We start from the raw sequence: 17,800 nt of genomic DNA on the forward strand, positions 1-17,800 counted from the left end.
GTTGAGCATGTGCTGGGGGTAGATGGTAGAGTGGGTAGTCTGTGGGTTCTCCGACGTGCTTTCAATGTCTCTAGCCATCGTGGCTGTCTGTTCCTCTGCGACCTGATCATGCTTGATGCTTTCTTTAAGTCTGGTATAAAAGGCCATCAGCAAGACCTCCTGATTTTTGTGGATCTCCCATGCCAAGATCTGAAACTCTCCCATGTATTCTGACACAGGCTGGGTTCCTAGTCTTAAATCAGTCCTCACTCAGCCTCCCTTTCACTGACTGGATTATCAAAAACGTAACACAACAGGAGGTTGAAAGTTGCCACACACTGGATCTTGCTGATCCCACAGTGCTGCAATCCATGGCAGTGCTTGATATGAAAGCAGCAATATAATTGGCTTCAAAACAACAATAGTCATATGAATGAGAAACAGTTGAACTTCACATTGACATATTTGGAGGTCCCTGTTATCCCTTTCTAAACCCTATCCACATCCAGGGTATATTCCCATTTCAAGCCCCGTGTTTCCAGGATAGGCTCTAGCACCACAAAGACCCTGTCCGAATGAATGAAAAGGTTCTCCAAAACAATGGATACCCTGTGGGGCAGCTTCAGTGCCAGGATTTAAACGATCAATTGTCCAATCAGTATCCTGGAGCCTAAACCATTGTGCCCCCACTGCAATCAATCTATCAATCAATCAATCACCAGCTCAGTTATCTTCTAATTGAGTAACAGAATCATTCCCTCTTTCTCTCATTTAATTGCATGGTAAGCTAGTAGATAAATCATTTACATGTGTTCATTTGGTAGACACCTTTATCCAAAGGGGCTTACATTTTGAGCTGAGCATTTGAAGGTTACGGGCCCAGCAGTGGCTCTCTAGCGGTTCTGGTATTTTAAACTCAAACACTGAGCGATTACTAGCTCAGAACATTAAACACTGAGCCACAAATGACACCAATGAAAGCAATGTGTTCTTTCTTCTCACTGCCATGATAGCCATGCTGGTCTGATTTTCTTGTTGTGTGCCTGATGATTCTATTGTGTACATTTTAGCTGTTTATATTACATTCTCTTGATGTGTCTTTATTTTGTACAAGGCTTTCCTTACAGTAAGACTTATTAATGAATACTGAAACAGCCTGACAGAGTCGACTGATATGATCTGTCAGGTTTTAGGGCCTTCACACCGCAGTGCACTTTAATTACTGGAGTTCAGATGCGTCCAAAAGATAATAATCTTAATTCTCCCCTCTATCGCTCTCTTCTTCTGTATCTTTGTCTGCAGGTGGAGGCATGAAGCTATTATTTTTTCATGTGATAATATTCATGTTCGACTCCTTCACTGAGGCGTCACACAATATCACCGCAGGTATGAACATATGTGTGTGTGTGTGTGTATGTATATATATATATATGTATGCTTTGTTTGTGCAAATTCCATCCGTGTTTCTTTGTTTTCCCTAGATGTCTAAGCTCTAATTCAGCAGTCAAATTAGTGTGTATCTGGAAAAGAAATTTCGATCACGTCCTTTCAGGCACCCGCTAATTGGCTGCTTCCTATCTCAAACACTGCAGGCCTGGCTAGGCTGTTTCGTCCATTTAGCCCAGCTAATGAATCACAGTATCAACAGTATTAAGCCGCTGAAAGCCGTAATACACAAATACATCAGCGAGTGTGTAAATCATTTATTGCATAATATTTGTACAAAATGCCAAGGGCACTATATTCATGTAAATCTGTCCAAGTTCTTGTCAATTCTTATACTAGATTTGCTACCTTACTGGCATCTATAGCAGTGACATTAATATAAACAAGATCATTTAGATGCCTTTATAATGTACTTGGGTACAAAATACTTAAAATATATATATATATAAATAAATACAAAACTGCTCTATATGCCTGCACACATAAGCACTTATACTTACAAACATGCGCACACCTCCACACACTTACTAGCCTCTCCTGGCCACTGGTGCTGGACTAGATGATTACTGTAATTAGTTGGTGACACAGAAGGTGATCGAGGCTGTAATAACAGACTAAAGCAGCTATTACTTGCTCACTCTTAGCTTGATGGAAATCTCAGAGCCTCGGGGGAACAGTGGCATTTATACGAGATTCGATGCCAAGTACAAAAAAGCATGGTAAAGAGCATGATATTTTAGTGGCCATACATGCTCTGTTATTATGTACAGCTCTCTTACCCGGAATCGATTTTCCTATCTGATTTAGTAATCTGGTTTCAGTGGTTTAGTACGTTCCCATGTAATGCTGGATGAAACATAGCCTTCTCATTCAATTACAGGAGAGCCATGGGCATAGCAGTCCTTACTCATTTGGCTTTATGGCTTTGGTAAAATCCAGTGCCTCCACACACAGCTGTCATTTTTCACTCTGGTACGAGCTTGGATTGTAAAGGAAAGTGCTCCACCTGCTGTTCAATAGGCATGCTATACAGTCTTTGCATGGAGCCCGGGTAAACCAGGAGACTGAGACTGGTTGATTTTTCAATACAGCCTTTGGGGAAGGCACACATGTTTTGTTGTATTTCTGTTCGTAACATGTCTGAACCCAGCAATACTAAACACTGAATAGCCGTAACCATAACCATAACTAGCTATAAGGACACTGAGGTCTAGTGACGGTACTGCTTTTTTTTTTGTGCTAGGAGGAAAAAAACTGCTGCTAGTTTGTTTTTGTAAACACTAAGAAAGTCTACATGCATGCTTCCTTATTAATTACTGTACATAACTTTTTTCTCTAGAATAGATTGTTTGTTTTGCAGCAGTCCATTTATATGTACATATAAATTGTATTATATATATATATATATTATATGTCATGTGAAAAAACCAAGTAAACCACGTGGAAATTGTAGGCTTTTTTATTTTATTAATTTTTTTATACATATTTGGACAAGCAGACATTTGATCCTCTTTGAAACAGGGCCTAGTAATAAAGGTGATGCACGCTATCAAATGACACATAAAATCAACATTTTGTAGTGATTTTTTACAATTTAAATAAAAATAATAATAATTTAAAAAAAAAAGATCGGTCACATGGAGAAAGTAAGCACACCTCTACATTTATCACACCTTCAAATCCATAAAATTAAAAAAGATTGTGCGCCAGTGATTAGAACCTGCTCAGGGAGTGCAGGTGGACCCTGTCTTATTTATACCCCTCTCATATCTAGTGTCTGGTGTTCCCTTTGTTATTGAGGTGTGTGGTGTCATCATGCCAAGATCTAAAGAGTTCTGTAAAGCCTTCTGAAAATGGTGGTGGATGCTTATGAGTCTGGCAAGGGATTAAAAGATCTCCAAATTATTTGAAATAGATCATTCCACTGTGAGGAAAATCATCTACAAATAGTGCAGATTTCAAACGACTACCAGTTTACCCAGGACTGGCCGTCCCAGTGAATTAAGCCCAAGAGCAGACCGTCTGATGCAAAAAGAAGTCTCCAAGAACCTCATCATTTCATCACAGGATCTGCTAGTAAGTCTTGCAGCTGTTGGTGTCAAAGTGCATGCTTCTACAATCAGAAAGAGATTGCACAGATTTAACCTACATGGGAGGCGTGCCAGGAAAAAGCCTTTGCAAGATGACAGTTTGCCGTTGAGTATATAGGCAAAGACTAGGCCTTTTGGAATAATGTGCTCTGGACAGACGAATCAAAGATAGAGTTGTTTGGTCATAGTAACAGCAGACATGTTTGGCGCTGACCAATGACAGCTGTCCAGGAGAAGCACCTCATACCAACTGTGAAGCACGGTGGTGGAAATGTTATGGTTTGGGGTTGCTTCGCTGCCTCAGGGACTGGACAGCTTGCATTCGTTGATTCGACTATGAATTCTGCATCATATCAAAGAGTGCTTGTAGATAATGTGCTTGAAGGCCATCTGTCTGAATGTTGAAGTTGAACCCGAAAGTGGACCTTTCAACAGGATAATGATCCTAAGCCCACTAGAAAATCCACCAACGAATGGCTCAAAAAGAAGAAACGAAGGGTTATGGATTGGCCTAGTTAAAGCCTGGATTTGAATTCCATTGACATGTTGTGGGGGGGGTATTTGAAACGGTCAGTACATGCAAGAAAACCCTCAAACATCTTGCAACTGAAAGAATATTGCATGGAAGAGTGGTCAAAAATTCCAGCAAGGCTGATGGAAAATTATGCAAAATGCCTACAAGACATTATTTCTGCTAAATGAGGCAATACTAGCTTCCGAGGCCAATGGTGTACTTACTTTTTCCACAGAAGAATCACACAACTATTGGTTTTTCTGTTGAATAAATAATTGAAAAAGCTTTTTTTCCTTGTGGTTTTGTTCAAGTACACCAACTTAATTAATAGGCACTGTTTCAAAGATGACCAAATGTTTGCTTGTCCAAATACGTCAAAAATAAAACCCTCAAAAAAAATACAAACAATTTCCATGGGATGTACTTGTTTTTTCACATGACTGTAAATAGGCAGTAATATACACCATAATGAACATTTCAGCTCTGTCATTTACAATATCTAGATAAAATAGACAATTTATTACTAGTAGGGTTTCCACGCTGGCGTTCTTTAATATGGAATCAGTTCACTGTGACAAAATATGAAAAGGAAAAAGAAATAGTGATATGTCTTCAGTTCCGAAGCTGATAAAAAAGCTATGTTTCAATAAGTAGTCAAACTAAAAATGGTATGTTCTTGAAAATGACCTCTTATAGCATGTGTACCTTTAATATTAAATCAATTCACTGTACCGTTTAATAAATAAATAAATAAAGTATCTCTCTCTCTCTCTCTCTCTCTCTATATATATATATATATAAGCAAACTTCAGAAAAACGCTCTAAGATATTGCGAAATGTCCTGCTTCTGAAACTGGAATCAGAGCAGTTTATGGAAGAATGAAAGAAGAACATAACAGCGTTTAGACATTAACAGTCTAATGCATTAACGCATTTCTTCAATGTGGATCTCACTTAAATTGTGATCCAGATTCCGCCGCTGCCTGTAACAGGATGCTGAAATTGAGATAATTAAAAATGTGAAATTCTAATGCTTCACGCAAGCACACACAAGCGTTAACGAGGGTTTACACTAATTAAGCATTATTTCAGAGCCTGTATGCAATACGGTGTCCCACAAGGTTTTATTTTAGACCTCCTATTATTTTCTGTTTATATCCTGCCTCTTGGACATATATATGCAAACCTAAGGTTGGCTTTCACTTCTATGCTGATGACGTTTAGTTATACTTATAATTTTGGCTAGATTCAGGAACCCAACTATGCAAAATGGAAGACTGTGTAAGAGACATAAAAGCTCGGATGAATAGAAATGTCCCCTTACATTCTGAAAAATTGGAACGACAGTATGCAGTACAGGTGCTGGTTTCTCCCTAGAGCTTGATTGTTATTCTGTGAAAAGTACAGCTATGGTTAAGAAACCTAGATTCTGGTTTATTATTCAATTTCCGTGTAAGTAACATCTCTGAAATGGCATAATATTATTTGAGAAATGTATATAATAAAATAAAACATGCTATCTCTGGATGATTGTAAGACATAGAGGCATAATGCCTACATGATGATAAGACATATAGACATAAGATAATCCTACATGATGATAAGACATATACATAAACTAATCCTAAAGACATAAACTAATCCTATAGACATAAGATAATCCTATATGATGATAATATATAAAAACATAAACTAATCCTACATGATGATAAGACATATACATAAACTAATCCTAAAGACATAAACTAATCCTATAGACATAAGCTAATCCTACATGATGATAAGACGTAGAGATATGTTATGCTAACCCTGCAACGTGTTCCTGGCTCGCTGCACTGTCGTCTCTTTACATAAGCTTCAGAATGTGGCCTCATGATTTTATACCAGGGAAGAAGTCTGAGCATTTTCATTCCCAGTCTTACTCAAGCTAACCTGGGTGCCTATTAAGTTGTGAATTGACTCAGAAGTCTTGGCTATGCTGCTCAAAGCTTTGACCGGTTTAGCTTTAGTGTATCTCGCTGATCTCCTGGGCAAAGTGCGTGCCCCGAGTACTTTGTGTTTTTTCTTACATCCCCTGAAACCCTCGAATGGTGTTCCAGAGAACATTAGCACAGATTCAATGAATATTTTCTGGGTTATTTTAAACATAGTTTTATTAAACATAGTTTTCATGAATCGTAGTAATCCTCATAGTGAATTCGTCAGTGATTGTAATTTATTTCCTTACAGTTTTAACCTTCTAATGATGTATATGTAATGCGCCGTACGATTGTGTGATCATAATTTATATTATGATGTATAGTATATTACACTGTATATCATTAGCATTATGATTAATATATGTGGATCGTCTTTCCTCTTTCCTCTTGCTAATAAATATAATATATATAAAACGTTTAAATATAATCGAGCGAACATAATGACTGTCTCAGGATCCATGACGACTAAGAGCTCTAATACACCATTACCACAATCACTCGGTCTTTTCCCTCAGGCTGTGCTATCATTCGTCCGCCCAGAGATGGAGGGATACGATACAGAGGCCTGACTCAAGAACAGGTAGCAGGTTATTCATAAATGTTTGTGAGTACTTCATGAGTGTGTTTAGATGTAGTGTATCATCACTGTTTGTTGTGTTTCAGATCCACAGTGTGCAGGTCTTACCAGTGGACTATGAGATTGAGTACATCTGCAGGGGGAACAGGGTCATCGTGGGGCCTAAGGTCAGGAAATGCCTTCCTGACGGCACCTGGACTGATCTCAGCCAGCGCAGCAAGTGCTGTAAGCTCAGCTTCGTTTCTCTTTTTCTGCTCCTACTAATGACTGGCTGCTTAGTTTCTGTGGGGAATGATAAGAATTCCATCCAGTGAAATATGCCACCAATTTTGGTACTATAACTGAGTTCTGAGTTCATCCATAAATATTAGTGTGCCAGACATTTTTATTTATAGGATAGCTAGAGCGCAGCCAAGTGGCATCAGGCGTATACTTTCACCTACGCAGCTGTTGTGAGCTGGGTTAAAAATGAAGGCTTCCGTTTGGTCATTTCAGCTCGTGTTTTCATTTGCATGCATGATAATTATTGAAGCATGTGATTTGCCAACAAAAACTGATAGACCCATAATTCATTTAGAGATGTCAAGCTCGTAACTGTACACAGCTCTGGGCTGGAATCTGTTTTGGGTGCTCCATCATGGCAACTCACCAACGTTAGAAATACCACAGAGGGAACTGACGAGGAGATAATTAGATGGTTAGCAAAAGTATGACAGCTATTCACAGAGATGATTGTGTGTTATTGGACTTTACTGAGACACGTTGGTTAGTGCTGCCGCTTGACAGCTCTACGGCTTTACGGTGATCATGAGCTCGGGTTAGTGTGGAGTCCTGCGGGTTCTCCACACTTCCGCTGGGTTCTGTCCGGTTTCCTCCCACCTCCCGAAAACAAACCAATAGGTGAATTAGCAGCTCTAAATGGCCCCTAGGTGTGAATATATATGTGTGTGTGCGTGGTTCCCATCCAATCTGCAATCCCACCTCGTACCCAGTGTTCCTGTGATAGGCCACCATGACCCTTACCAGGGTTGCTGAAGATGATGAAGATGGTGATGATGATGATGATGAGGAGGAGGAGGAGATGTTCCTCTGATTCATTTAGTGAAATGTGCAGGTGTGTCTGTCTTACTATCACTCGTCCCACCACACAGTAACATCAAACCGTCCTGTCATACCATCCCAAACCATGTGTCATACAGTGGATATAAAAAGTCTACACACCCCCGTTAAAATGCCAGGTTTTTGTGATGTAAAAAAATGAAACCAAGATAAACTATGTCAGAAAGTTTTCCACTCTCAGTGTGAAATTATAACACATAAAAATTAAGTGAACAATAATCTTAATAATAAACTTTACAATTACAATAACTTATTCATTTAGCAGACACTTTTATCCAAAGTGGGGGGGGGGGGGGCTGGGGGGGCAAGTTAGGGGATAGTTAAGTGTTCATGGAAGAGGTGGGTCTTTAGCTGTTTTTTGAAGATAGTGACAGATTCTGTGTTCCAGATTGAGGTTGGAAGTTCATTCCACCATTGAGGAACAGTCAGTTTGAAGGGACTGGAAAGAGACCTCGTGCCTCGCTGAGTAGGAACTAGGAGGCGTCGGTCGTTAACTGATCACAGGTTGCATGAGGGAACGTAAACCTCAAGGAGAGTGTTGAGGTAGGGAGGTACTGTTCCAGACAAGGTCTTGTATGTGAGCATCAAGGCCTTGAATTTGATGCGGGCAGCTGCAGGAAGTCAGCGAAGAGAGATGAAGAGGGGTGCGACATGGGTTCTTTTGGGCTGGTTGAAGCCAAGGCGTGCTGCTGCATTCTGAATCATCTGAAGGGGTTTGATGGAGCTGGCTGTGAGGCCCGAGAGTAGTGCATTGCAGTAGTCCAGTTTTAATAACAAGTAGCTATGTAGCCTGTTCGGTGAGATATGGTCTGATTTTTTTTTAATGTTGTACAGAATGAACGTACAGGATCGTGCAGTTGTTGAAATGTGGCCTGTAAAGGTCAAGCTGTCATTGAAAGTCACCCCAAGGTTTCTGGCTGTCCTGGTTGGCTTGCGTGTGATTGAGCCGAGCTGTACGGTGAGGTTGTGGTTGATTGAGGGGCAGGCTGGGATGATGAGAAGCTCAGTTTTTGCCAAGTTGAGCTTAAGATGGCGTTCCCTCATCCAGTTTGAGATGTCAGACAGGCAGGCGGAGATGCGTCCTGAGATGGATGGATCATCAGGCTGGAAGGACAAATAGAGCTGGGTGTCATCAGCATAGCAGTGGTATGAGAAGACATGAGACTCAATCATAGGCTCCAGAGATGTAGTATAAATAGAAAAGAGCAATGGACCCAGAACTGACCCTTGGAGTACCCCAGTTCTGAGTTGCTGAGTTTCAGAAGTCTGTCCCCTCCACAATACCTTGAAGGATCTACCTGTGAGATAGGATTCCACCCAGCACAGAGCCGGTCCGGTGATGCCTAGACTGGAGAGAGTTGACAGGAGGATCTGATGATTCACAGTGTCAAAGGCAGGCTGAGAGGTCGAGTACGATTAGAAGAGATGATCTTGAGGTTGAGGTTGCTAGTCGTAAGGCTTTAGTGACGGAAAGCAGAGCAGTCTCCGTGGAGTGACTGCTTTTGTGTCCAGGAGGTTGTTCTGTGTGAGAAAAGTGGAAATTTGTTTAAAAACAATTCTTTCAAGGGTTTTGAAAAGAAAAGAGAGGAGGGAGACAGGTCTGTAGTTGTCAACTGCAGCAGGGTTAAGTGATGGTTTTTTAAGTGGTGGGGTAATCTGGGCCTGCTTAAGTGAGGTAGGGAATGTGGCGGTGGAGAGGGATGTGTTAAAGATGTGTGTTAGCGCAGGTAGTAGCATTGGCGAGATGGAAAGAAGAAGGTGAGACGGGATAGGGTCAAGAGGACAGGTTGTTGGATGGCTAGAGAGGGGGAGTTTTGTGACATCAGTCTCTGAGAGGGGAGAGAAGGAGGACAGTTAAAAGTTATATGGAGGAGGAGCCTGTCTCTGGGTGTCTGGGGTGGAGAATTGGTTCCTGATTGATGTAACCTCGTTGGAAAAGAAAGTGGCGAAGTTGTCTGCAGTGAGAGAGGTAGGGGAAGGGGGAGGAGGGCGACAGAGAAGAGAAGAAAAGGTTGTGAAGAGAGTATGGGTGTTGGCAGAGCTGCTGCTCTTCTCCTGGTAGTATGTGGCTTTAGCAGTGGAGATGGAAAAAGTGGAGAGAAGTGTTTGCTAATTGTTTAGGTAAGTCGGATTGTTTGTTTGATTTACGCCAATTCCTTTCAGCTGCCCTTAACTTGGTCTGGTTGTTACGAAGAGCTTCCGAGAGCCAAGGGCTAGGGGGTGACGTACGAGCTGATCTGGAGGTTTGGGGGCAGATGCTGTCAAGTGAAAATGTTAGAGTGGAACATAGCATGTCTGTTGCTGTGTTTAAGTCCAGTGAGAAGAGGTGGCTATCAGAGGGAAGTGAGCTTGTGGCAATGGAGGAGACGCGTGAGGGGGAAAGGGAGCGAAGATTGCGACGAAAGGAGATTGAAGGTGAAGACAGTGGGGGTGGGGGGGGGGGGTGGGTGGAGGAGGAAACTGGATAAAGAAATGGTCAGTGGTGTGTAAAGGAGTAATAAGAAAATGAAGTTGCGTAAGTGTGCACACCCTGAAATATTTTGTTGAAGAACCTTTAGATTTTATTTCACCACTCAGTCTTTTTTGGGTAAGAGTCTATCAGCACACCTTGATTTGATATATTCCCACTGTTCCTTGCAAAAATATTCTAGATACATCACATTGTGAGGGCATCGCCTGTGCACAGCCCGCTTCAGGTCACCCCACATTTTTAGTTGGATTCTCGGGCTAGGTCATTCAAAAACATTGATCTTCTTTTGGTTAAGCTATTCCTTTGTTGATTTGGATGTATGCTTTGGGTCATAGTCATGCTGAAAGGTGAAATTCCTGAAGGTTTTGCACTAAAATCGGCTGTTATTTGTAGCTATTCGTGATTCCCTCCAACTCTTTATTCTCCCAGAACTCCCAGAAAGTTCTGGGAGTTCTGGGAGAATAAACACAGTCCTAAAGCATAATGCTACCACCACCATGCTTCACCATAGGTATGGTGTTCTTTTGGTGATGTACTTTTTTTTGCATCAATCATACCTTTTGGAATTGGTCTCATCAGACCATAACACACTTTGCCAAATTGTTTGGGGTGATTTAATTGTTCATGGATGTTTGTTTTTGTGAGAAAGGGCTTCCGTCTAGCCTCCCTACCCCAAACCCTAGACATGTGAAGAATACGAACGATTGTTGGGGAGAGATACTTTCACATGCAGAAAGTAATCAGTACAGTCAGATATTCCTGTACCTCCTTTAATGTTGCCGTAGGTCTCCTGGCAGCCTCCCTGGTAAGCTTTTGTCTTGTCCATTTGTAAATTTTGGAGGGATGTCCTGTTCTCGGTGACGTCACTGTTGTTTTCCATTTTCTCTATTTGTTGATGATATCCTTTACAGTGTTCCATAGTACATTTAATGTTTTGGAAATTCTTTTATACCCCTCTCCTGATTCCAAGTGAGAGACCATGCATGCTTTGTAAGCTCTTTGAGGACCATAGCTGCAGCAATTTCGATGAAACCAAAAAGATGTGAAGAAAAATCCTACAGAAACAGTTTGTCTTTATTTGGGGTTTATCAGGATCATTTCATTGATGACAGCTGTATGATAATTACTTTTGAACACCAGGTTAACCCTCTTACCCCTTAGTTCCCACAGTATTATGTCCCACAACCCTATATTCCCCATAGAAACAGCACGCCAACCCTGAGTTCCCAGGCCAAAATTGGCCCCAAAATCAACATTTTAATTTGAACATTTTTAGGCCTTGAAACAACTTATAATAATGTATTTGTGTAATATTACTTTGAAAATGAAGCAGTTCAGTGTTTTTACTCCACTTAGAGCACAATTCTTAACTAGAGAAATTACGAAAAATGCTCGCTAAAATCCTTATACTCATTTAGAAGTACCATACGAGCATCAGCGTGGTCAATGCCTTTGAATAAATGTATTTTAGCGCCAAATGTCAACTTTCTGTTGATAATCAGACCAGCAGGTACTGTTTTCAAGAATGCACAGAAGTTGGTCGCATTCCCGACAACGAGAAACAGTTTTTGATTCCTTGTGGGGGTTGTTCTTCTTTTCAACGGAAGGATTTTTCTTGGTGAAGTGTCTAGCCTTCTCACGACACACAATGCATCTGGAGCTCCAGCAGGGCGCTCTGGTGTATGTTGGCCAACATTGAGCAGGCGTGGAAGACTTGATGAAGTTGCTGAACGGCGCCTGATGAGAGTCGGCGAACGGTAGTCACCTATCAGACCCGGGACAAGTTCATCAATGAAATCGTAGAACGTGTAAAGTCATCTTCATCGTAATGACGTCGTAATGACGTAATAACGTCGTGACGTCATGACGTCATCGACCTTCCGGGTCAAAAAATGATAATTAAATAAGTAAGGAATCATAGCAGAGTAATGCCGGTATACCGGCCTTACGGGGATAACGTTTACACTGTAAAGCCGCTATATCGGCCTTACGGGTGTTTGGCATAGACGACCAAGCCGGTATATCGGCCTTACGGGGTTAGTGGGTTAGATGGGGATTGGTTCATTCTGAACACAGCCACAATGATGTAAGTACAATGATGCAGAGAATTTAATTACACTTGTTGGCTTACAGGAGTTGGCTTCCAGACTACTTATTAGTTTACAAAATTCATTTATTGGCCCAATAACAATTTCGTTCCAGAAGATGTGATGAAGCTACATATGAAATGGGTGAGGTTAAACGTAGAAATTTGTTTGAAATTCCTCGGCTTTACATATTTAATATGCAAATAGATCACGTTTGATAATGAATTTCTGTATATGTTAGCGCTCATTTTAATATCTGCTAAACACATGAACACAATTTAAAACAATACATTTTACCGGTATTATTAATAGCATTTGCTTAATGCTATTTTTAGTTACACAATGTTAAATACCACTCTGTTTAACCATACAGATGACTTATGACTTCCACCAATTCAGCCAAATAGATTTTTCATCCCTGAGACAAACTATCATTCCTGTATTGTTTACTATAGTTGTTACTGATATTGTTTACTATATTAAAGGATAAAAAAAATAACTAAAAGTAACAATTCTACTATTTATCAATACCTTTAGTTGGTTTTTGACTATCTGTATCTACCTCTATGTCAGGGGTGTCCAGTCTTATCCGGAAAGGGCCGGTCTGGATGCAGGTTTTCATTCCAACCAAGCAGAAGCCACACCTGAATCAATTGAAATCCAACATCAGTTGATTAAACAGATGGAATCAGGTGTGGCTCCTGCTCGGTTGGAATGAAAACCTGCACCCACACCGGCCCTTTCCAGATAAGATTAGACACCCCTGCTCTATGTAGACATTGATATTTGTCTTTATGTATACTATACTCATGTGATGTGTGTAACTCTTTCACTGCCAAATAGAAAGTGCATCTTAAATCAGTTTAAACAAAAGAATCAAATTCAAATGTGTTCATTAAAGCAGTTATTTCATTCCAGTTCAAATAAAACACAAGCATAATAAATAATAATGACCCGGAAATGTGGATATGGTGTCCACCCATATGTGTTTGTTGAACATCCCATTCCAGACTTATTCCCACTTTGCTGTTATAATAACCTCCACTGTTCTGGGAAGGCTTTCCACTGGATTTTGGAGCGTGGCTGTGGGGTTTTGTGATCATTCAGATACACGAGCGTTAGTGAGGTCAGATACTGATGTTGGGATGATGAAGAGGCTCCAGATCAAGTTCTTCCCAAAGGTGTTCAGTGGGGTTGAGGTCAGCGCTCTGTGCAGGACTCACAAAATGTGTGTGTGTGTGTGTGTGTTTCAGTGCTGCCATGTGAGCAGGTGTGGACGTCTCTGGAGAACGGCCGTGTAGTGGTGTCTCCTCCCGGGCCGGCAGTGGAGGGCACCGTGCTGAGATACAGCTGCCTGAGCAGCTTCATCCTTGAGGGCAGGAACACGACGCAGTGCACCAAACAGGGCACGTGGGACTCGCCCAAACCCACCTGCCGCTGTGAGTTTCAGCCTCCACATTCTGTGTGTGTGTGTGTGTGTGTGTGTGTTTCAGCTTCAGAATTGATCTGCTTTCAATTTATAATATCTTTTTCATTTCTTCCACTCTTTTAATATAGACAACAGACACCACACAGGTAAGAGCTCCCATTGTTTATTACATCCTCTTTAACTTACAGCCAGACAACTGAGAGCAATACATTTACATTTACATTAAAATTTACATCTACTAAATGTAATGCAATTTACTATGATGTATGATGTAGAATTCAATCCAGTAGAGCTCTTAAAGGAGCAGGCATCGATACACACGCTAGACTCCACCACCTGTCCAGAAACAAGTGTGAGGAGAGACTGCTTCAACCACGCACACACACACACACACACACACACACACACAGAGGTGATTGTACAGTTTCAAAAGTGAGATCAATCAAAAAAAAAGACATAATTCAAGTCACATCTGTCTACAATAATATCACCACCAAATATGAAAAGAGGAAAACTACAGGAAGTAAGGTTTTGTCAGGAAATGATGAGATTACATGATGAGTCTAAGAGAGCTACATAATAATCCCGCAGACAGAGTGAGAGGGCAGCAGGCGGTGTGTTAATGCTTTTGGAGGAGCTGAATTTTCAGACGTTTCACCAGTGAAAGGAATGTGACTTTTATTTTATTGTATTTTATTTTATTTTATTTATTTATTTAGTGAAATAACAGTAGGAGAATACAAAGTCGTGAAAAATCACTCGTATATCTAATACATAAAGCTTTGCGTTTGGTTAAGTCTCGAATTCCCCTAACGCTGAGTGAAAAACAAGTCAGTCTAACTGACATAAAACAACAAACGAGAACGTCTAACCCAAATCTATTTTTAAGTACGTAAAACTAGAACTTTCTTTACGGATTAAGATAAAGAGAGCGAGAGAGAGAGAGAGAGAGAGAGAGAGAGAGAGAGAAGTAAGTGCAACACTTGTCCAGACCTCCTCACTGTAATATGAACCAGCTTTACATTTGAGTGATGGTATCTGGGGTGTCGAAACATGCTAATAGATGAACTGCTCTTAAACTGGAAATAGCAGGTGCTGGTAGCTCTTTCTGCCAAAAGAGTGCAGTGTTGAGTTTTAATCTGGACGTCTCCTCCATGTTCGGTGGCAGTATGACTACAGAAACGTTTTATTCTTAACCTGAGCGCTGACATACAAAGCAAATATGCTCTGATCATTTTTAATGCTATAATTTAATACATTTATATTTATTGATGGTTACATACAAGCAAAGTGCAATCAGACAGAATTCAATCCAGTTGAGCTTTTCAGGGAGCTGACGGTAATACACGAACTATATACTGTACATAATAAATATTAACCCTTTAAATTGCCAGGAACGTAAGTAATTTAGTCATGTTAAGCTGAAATACTAGCTGTTGTATCATGGCGGCGAGCTGAAACTATGAAATCTGACGTTTTCTCTCATGTCTCAGCAGATCCATGGGGTTATTATTCATTTTGTTTCCATTCTGACACAGCAGTAAAAGTTCTGGCAGATTATCACCAGGCTAATCACTCTCTGTAGCTAGCAAACTACCCTGAGAAACTTAATGACCCTACAAGAAAAGACTTGTTGTTAGGCCAGTGCTTTGGATCTGCTTTTACTTAATGCTCTTTCTCCTCCCCAACACAATGACACAATTAAAACTGATAAATAAATCAATAAATCGTTCAAATGGAGCAGAGAATATAGGCTTCATTATCTGCACATGTTCTTTGTACACACTGGGGGTTCTTTCAATATTTCATCCTTTAAATAGCAGATTTAATCTGTATTTCAAATGCGTAATCGTTACAGATGTATTGTTTCGTTTGCGGCATGCAATGAAACTTACTTTTCTCATACCGACAGCTCGTGTAGCCAAATTACACCTTATAAGATGTATCGGCCAAAACCATCCACACGTACTGTAGCAATCACACGTTCATGTGTAAAAAAAAAAAAAAAAAAACAGTTAAATTTGGGAATTAGGAGGTGTGAGAGCCAGCAGTGTAGAAACAATACCGTCCAATTTATGAGTTATAAACAGTTCTCATTAAATAAAAAAGTGTTTAAGACTCAATTTTAATGGATTAATTTAACTAAGTACAATTGTATGGCCAGATCTTAAGTCTTTATTTGTTAGTTTTGGCATCAAAATGATTTTTAAAAAAAATCTTTTTAATCTTTCAATCTTTCTAGCAAAGATGCATGATACAGTAAAGCTAGCAAGATGAATACATCTTGGTTCAATGGCTAAATATATAGTATATACACAGCAGTTAACAGGCTTTAACATTATGCACATTTAAATGAAAGAGGTCTGAAAGTGTATTACAACGTCATTACTATTTTTTTTTTTTTTACCTTTAGACCATAGACGATTATACGGCTCTGTCTGATGAGTCAGATTTTAGTTTATTGAGTCATGACGTTTGTCACATAGAACAAAGTCTACGCAAATACAACCTTCCAAACGTTTTTATTTATTTATTTTTTTAGGTTTATACTTTAAAGCAATATTTTTGGCATAAAAGCTCTCCCATATATTCAATAGTACGTAAAATCATATTTATAATTGGTAACATTGCAGGTGTTGTACACGGCTATAACGAACACATATACAGATCATTACTGTGCTAAAGACTTCAAAGAAACGCTGTACTGTAAAGTAAAGATGTTTTTATATAAAATAGAGCAGTAAACAGTAACAAACTAGACAAAGTCATTATTTGGCGTGACAAACCTCGGCTTTCTTTTATTAGTAGTATTTTTTAAAATATTTGTCTCTGGTACAGTTTGTGCAAGTTTATAAGGAAATGAGCTGGTACGTTTTGGAGAATCATCAGGAGAATTTCGACCGTCACAAACCCAGCAGTCTTCAGTATGTTTTTTGGGGGTTTTTTTTTTGTCTGAAATGTGGTCTTTTATGTAATGCATTGCTTTCAGACATTTTTCTGTAACGTTACATTTTTTGTTTGGACATCTAAAATGTTTTTGTTCTGACTCAGTAATGCGGAAATCTGTAGCAAAATGTGTACTAAAAAAATAGGGGGCCTAAAACTTTTGCACAGTGCTGTGCAACCCCACATTATCCTTTGAAAAATATAAACTTACTCTGGCACTTACACCTCGACTCTGCACACTTTGCTTTTCTAGAACGCAATTAAAGATCTTGTATAGTAGCACGACTTGCATTGTTCTCCGCTTGATATATATCGCTTTGTTTGTATCTCCTCATTTGTAAGAATAAAAGCGTCTGCTACATGAATAAATGAATAAATGTACTGTATGTGGACATGTTTGTAGTCAGACCTTCATTTTATATTTGACTAGAAACACCTGTGTGTTGTGGAAGACGAGTTGGAAGCAGAAAATTATTTTTTTCCCCTTTTTTTTAGATAAACAATTGCAAGAATATAAAAATTGATATAAATACTGGAAATTAAAAAAAAAAAAAAAAAGAGAGAGAGAGAGAAAAAAAAGACCAGCATCTGTAACAGTAACCAATCCGGTACGCCCAACCCAAACTTCAAATCCCTTAGGATGCCTAAATGCACACAGCAACAATTCTTCAAATATTTATGTGTCTCTACTAAGACTGTGAAAATCCTCCACGACATTAAAGCATGGTGTAGACAAGACATATTATCTCTATGCATGAAAAAAACCTTTTGCACGTATCAGCGGGGATTATTATAGACACGATAAATATAATGCTACTACAGCAAATAAGTCAAATAATACAGCTCACCTGGAAGTTAAATGAACTACCTCTGAAGGCACTGTTGTCCAGTTCACTGATTATCAGTGTGTAAACTCACACCCAAGGTGGCTGTATTATGGAATCCATCGAGTGCAGTACCAATGTTGTGTCTAAAGGTGGTGCTGTTGAGCTGGTAAACTTTTAGGTTGGTGAAAATGCAGTCCTGTAACAGAGGGTGTCAGTAGAGCACCACGAGCGAGCGTTTATGCCGTTAAAGTAAGAAATCTAAAATGTTTTTAATTAATACTTACCGTTCAATAATAGACACGTTTTCAGAAAACCAGAACATGAGAGAGTAATTTAT

The 17,800-nt window shown here is 39.8% G+C and overlaps 1 protein-coding gene across 1 annotated transcript; it reads left to right on the forward strand.

Moving 5' to 3' along the window:
- Window positions 1-1,032: 1,032 nt before the first annotated feature.
- Window positions 1,033-7,255, forward strand: LOC128615340 (gamma-aminobutyric acid type B receptor subunit 1-like). The gene is made up of 3 exons (XM_053637331.1): window positions 1,033-1,365; window positions 6,524-6,588; window positions 6,672-7,255. Exons 1-3 carry the CDS (start codon window positions 1,290-1,292, stop codon window positions 6,897-6,899), a joined length of 369 nt encoding a protein of 122 aa, XP_053493306.1. The 5' UTR covers window positions 1,033-1,289; the 3' UTR covers window positions 6,900-7,255.
- The last annotated feature ends 10,545 nt before the right edge of the window (window positions 7,256-17,800 follow it).

The sequence above is a fragment of the Ictalurus furcatus genome, chromosome 12 (genome assembly GCF_023375685.1).
Source record: "Ictalurus furcatus strain D&B chromosome 12, Billie_1.0, whole genome shotgun sequence".
In the NCBI taxonomy this organism is placed as follows: Eukaryota; Metazoa; Chordata; class Actinopteri; order Siluriformes; family Ictaluridae; genus Ictalurus; species Ictalurus furcatus.